Raw genomic sequence first — 5,205 nt, forward strand, 5'->3', positions numbered from 1 at the left:
TTTTTTTTCTATTATTATTTTTATTTTTCCAATAATCATACTCTTCTTTTAAGAAAAATATAATACGTTTATTTCACGTAGATCTATATAGAAAAATAATTAACTTATTTATCTCTATTTTATGTGTTTTTTACTATACATATTTTTATGTTCCTTAGTCTTCATTTATACATGATGAAATATCTACCTTGGAAATTAAATAGATGAAAAATTTCTAATTACATTCCGTTCATTTGAATATGATATTTATTGTTTTTATTCATTAGTCTATTACATTTTCTTTAAGCCATACTTTCCATTGTTTATTTTCTATCCAATCTCTATAAAAGTATATTATCAAGTTGTTATAGTCTGCCATAGTTTCTTTATATCACTTCGTCACGGTCGTGATTATGTTATCTATATATTTTTTATTAATACGCTTAATTAAAGAGTTCCACAAATACTTTTCATTTTTTAATCTTTCGTCTCATTGTTGATACGCTTCGACTTTTATATAAATATCTGAATCTCCAAGTAATAATTTTTTAAAGAAACGTGTCCAGCAATTAACCTCGTATAAAATATACGAATGTGAATCCCATTAATGTTTCTTCTTTTCATTCCAATTATTCAATTTATTCAATTTAGACATCACAATTTTATTGTAGAAGAATATATTTTCATTGAACCACCTTTAAAAATATGATATTATATAATATAATCCGTGTGTATTGAACCATCGTATCCAATCGTAGTCACTGCAATTGGAGAATACATCATAAAAATTTGATTGATAATCTTCTTTCATACCAGGAACATAATATGACCATTTTTCCTCTAAAATGTACGCAAAATTATTAAATTTCTCATTTCTGTTTCTAATCCTAGTATTCTTTTACTGTTTAAAATCTTTATCATTTCTTTTTTCTGTTTCATTAACCATAATTTCCATTTATTATTTTTATTTTCTACTAACACTATAAATTAACATATTTTTTGCCTTAAGTACACTTTTGGCATAATTTCACGACCATTATAAGATTTACAAAGTGGAGTCTTTATTTTTCCAGTATATAACTAAATAACATATTAAAAAAAAAACATATTTTTTATAGTAATATAATTTTTAAATAGAATTAACTAAAACCTAAATTTATTTATTTGAAATATTTTATACTACCCCCTTAAAGTAACAATTATCATTTTCAGTGGCAGAACATAATTTAAATATAACGGAAGATGCTGATATGAAAAGGATTATTGCTTTCATATTTAATAATATATAGTTTTATTTTATAATATATATTTTTCAATAAAATATATTATATTACAAAAGCAAACGCTCTAAAATAAAAAGTGCAAATATAATACGTACTATAGATAAAGTCTTATAAAATATATTTAAATTATTATATAAAAAAGAATATTAAAATAAATTAATGAATATTATTTATTAAGTTTAAATAAGAAATTAGGTATATAAAGAAACTTAAAAATATAAAAATAATTCCTAAATATAGTTATTTTCTTTAATAAAATATTCCCATGTAAATTTGACAAAGGTATCTTAGTTTTTCTTTATATTAGACAAATTTTTGTCTTTATTGATTATTAAATTTTCTTGATATGTATGTAAGTAGTTGTTTTTTAATATTTTACTTTTCTTTTAAAATGAGCTTTTTATATAGTTAAATATAGCATAATAATTTTTGCATTTGCGTTTATATGTAAAAATACATTTTATATTTTCAAATTTTACTAATATATATATTACTTTGTTTAACATGTAATATATAATTTCTTTTTTAATTATTATATGTGAGGCAATATTTACTATTTTTTCGTTAACTATATGTATTATAGTACATTTTTATGTGTATCATGTTATATACACATTTTCTGTATTTAATTTTTTTTTCAGTTTATATATCCTACTACAGAGTTATAATTATATATAATATCTATGGTTGGAAAATTCTTCACTTACTCATTGTATGCTTAGTAAAATTGTTTTATGTATTATTTGAATATATTTCATTTTTTTTAATTTTTTTTATAAGTGTAAGTGCGAGTATTACCTACTTAGGTCCACTTTTCAATATGCTTTTTTTAAACACTTTTTCATTTTATTTGAAGTTATTAAACAATATTTCACCTAGTATAATAAGAAAATTGTAATCCCCTATTCCCAGTTCTTCTTTTATCCGATTTTGGAGCGCGGATAATAAACTGCCGCATATAGGGATCTTCATAATAATCGTCAATTCTTTTTTTCCTTGATACTTTTTTATGAAAACATCTTCCAAAAGGAGTAAACTATTATAAAAATAAATAATAATAAATATAATGAATATATTTTTTTTGTAATTATGAAATTTTATGGAAATTAAAAATAGTAAATTAATACATTTTTTGATTTTATTGAGGAACATTCATTTACTTTATAAAAAAGGAAAATAGTGAACATTATTCCCATTATCAGAGTAAATGCGATTCCACCGCGAAAAATTTTGTTTTTGAACATATAAGAATTAGGATTTAATCTGATTTTAATTTTTTTTCCTGGAGCAAACACGTCCAATTTTACTCCTATAGTATTAGTTTTACGTACATCTGGTTCTATACATTTCCCTGATGTATCTCTTGATAATAGTGGATTTTTACAAGGCGAATTTTTATCACTGCTGTTATCTTCAGGTACATGTGATTGTTGTAAAGAGGATGATTGGCTTGATTGTTCTTTGTTTCCTCTTGATATTGAATTATCACGTAGTAATTTTGTAGATACAGAAATTCCTCTTTGTCCATAGGTTGTAAAAGGACCAATTACAGAAGTAGCTTGAAGAGAAGGTGATAGTGGCATAATATGAGAATTATCAGATGTACGAAACACATGACAATTACGTATTCCACCTTCTTGTGTTGCATGTGTAATTTCTTCATTTGGTATATCTGTGCACTTGATATAATAAATTGATCCTGTAATATTTGTTAGGGAATGGCCCCAATGCGTTATACTACCTGATGTTGGAGGTTTCTGAGCTTTTATTAAGTTATCGCACTTTTTACTTTCGTTAGACTTTAATGTAGACAGAAGTTGGTTAGGATCAAATTCTTCATCGCATTTAAAATAATCTTCGCAGTCTATCAAGAATGAACCATAGCAACATTCATCCTCCTCTTTACGCTTATTATATAATGTAATAATATATTTAAGGTAATTTTCATATTTATCAGGTGTAACAACTTTACATGTGTCAGATGTTTTAATACTGTCATAATTATGAAAATAATCATATAAATATTTCTCTTCTACCATATTATTTAATCTTTGTACAATATCAGTCTTAAAGTCATATTGACAATAATATGCATTAAAATTATCTTTAAATTTATTTTGAGATTGCAAGAATTTTTCAGTTATAGGTTTGGCTTTATCATCATTTGTATTATCTCCTAAATTTTTTTTTATATTAAGATATGTCCAGTATTTATAATGTGCACACTGAGTAATATACTCAATTGTATTAAAGTAATTAGATAATCTATCTGCATTTCTTGCAATTTTTTTACAGAGATTATAATTTGCATTGTCAGTATTATCTTTTGAATTGTTGAATTCACTACAGTAATTATTGTAACTCGTTCCCTCAACATCATTATTGAGTTCTTTATATATATGATGTGAAGATGATCCTACTAAAATATTTTCCTGAAAATTAAGAGGACACAGTGAATTAGATATAAATTTATAAGCTGTTTTTATATAAATGATTCAACACATGTTTCCGTAGAATATAGTACTTTAACTATAAGAAATTAATAAACTTTTTAATTTTGATTTAATATATACCCATGAGATATCGCCTGAAATTGACATTTTTGTTTGACAAAAGTAAAATATAAAAATAAATCATAACATTAAATATTAATTTATCCAAATATAAAAAATAAAGGCATACCTATTAATGGTACATTATATATTGTTTTGTATTAATTATATAAAATAAATAAATATTTTTTAAGAGGACATATTCGATAATTCTGGTTAAGGATTAATTTTCCGTAACGCTTCTAACATTTAATAAAATATTAATTTTTAATTTTCAATCAAATAAAATAAATAATGAGTTTAAAATTATACTGTAAAAACTATAGAATTAAAAGTTAATGTATTATTTGTAAATATTTTATTTATTTTATTAATATGTTACATAATACAAAATTATTTCATTATTTTAGTCTTTTAATAATAGTATTTATCAATTTTGTACTTTAAATATTTTGTCAATATACAAATTTCCACGTAATAACTATATCTTCAGTATGAATAATTTTATGGATTTTACGTTTATTACTATTTTAATATAATTATTTTGTAGAAACTCTTCTGGATTCTAGAGTATTATAAATAAATTTTTCGTCAAAATTATTTGAATAACTACATAAAATTTTTCATTTATAAATGTGACAGAATTATCACATAAGAATATACATATGAATCATAAAAAACAATTGATTTAAAATTAGATAAAAAAATAATTATCCCTATAATATTAGCAGTTATCATTGCTCTACTTAAAGAATTGTACATGAATTTATTGTAAGAAAATGGTTCTTTGAATTTCTATACATTATATTAATTATTATTTTAATTATTTTTTTTTTTTTATTTACTTTAAATAACATATAAAATTTTTTATATCTAAAGTGTTAAAAATATGAGCATAACAAGAATGTATATTACATTATATTATGAGGTAAAAAGTTATTATTTATAAAGGAAAGAATAAACACTTTTATATTTTTATCATAATAATAATGGTATTTTATAATGATATTAAAATGAACTGATATCATATAAATTAAAGATTTAAAATATGCCAAATATTATTTTTATTGTGTTCAGGATATAAAATAATTATGAAAAGAGTTATAATGGAATTGTGAAATTCACAAAAGTTTTATGATATCTTATTTATACACCTTCTGCTACTTAAAATTGTATTAATCCCAAAATATAATAGAATTATAGTAAATTTTATTTTTTCATTTTTTTGTAGGTAATTTTTTGCAATAGAAATTTTTCGTTTTGAGTGCATTAAAATAAGATATGTTTCGTATAATAATCACATAATATCTTAAAATATTTTGGAATAAAAATATTATGTAAGATACCATCAGCATTATGTATGTAAACAGCATGAATTTCTATCTTATTGG

General features: G+C 21.9%; 1 protein-coding gene and 1 pseudogene across 1 annotated transcript, besides 1 other annotated feature; both read right to left on the reverse strand.

Annotated features, from left to right (window-relative positions):
* Positions 1 to 262: 262 nt before the first annotated feature.
* PmUG01_03035550 lies at positions 263 to 1,252 on the reverse strand (annotated as a pseudogene).
* Positions 263 to 1,252: a sequence feature (tryptophan-rich protein, pseudogene).
* An 881-nt stretch (positions 1,253 to 2,133) lies between these two features.
* PmUG01_03035600 (PIR protein) lies at positions 2,134 to 3,862 on the reverse strand (the record flags this gene model as incomplete). The annotated part of the gene is made up of 3 exons (XM_029003093.1): positions 2,134 to 2,298; positions 2,423 to 3,694; positions 3,836 to 3,862. The coding sequence occupies 3 exons, from the start codon at positions 3,860 to 3,862 to the stop codon at positions 2,134 to 2,136; spliced, it is 1,464 nt and encodes a 487-aa protein (XP_028859561.1).
* Positions 3,863 to 5,205: the final 1,343 nt, after the last annotated feature.

The sequence above is a fragment of the Plasmodium malariae genome (genome assembly GCF_900090045.1).
Source record: "Plasmodium malariae genome assembly, chromosome: 3".
NCBI lineage: Eukaryota > Apicomplexa > Aconoidasida > Haemosporida > Plasmodiidae > Plasmodium > Plasmodium malariae.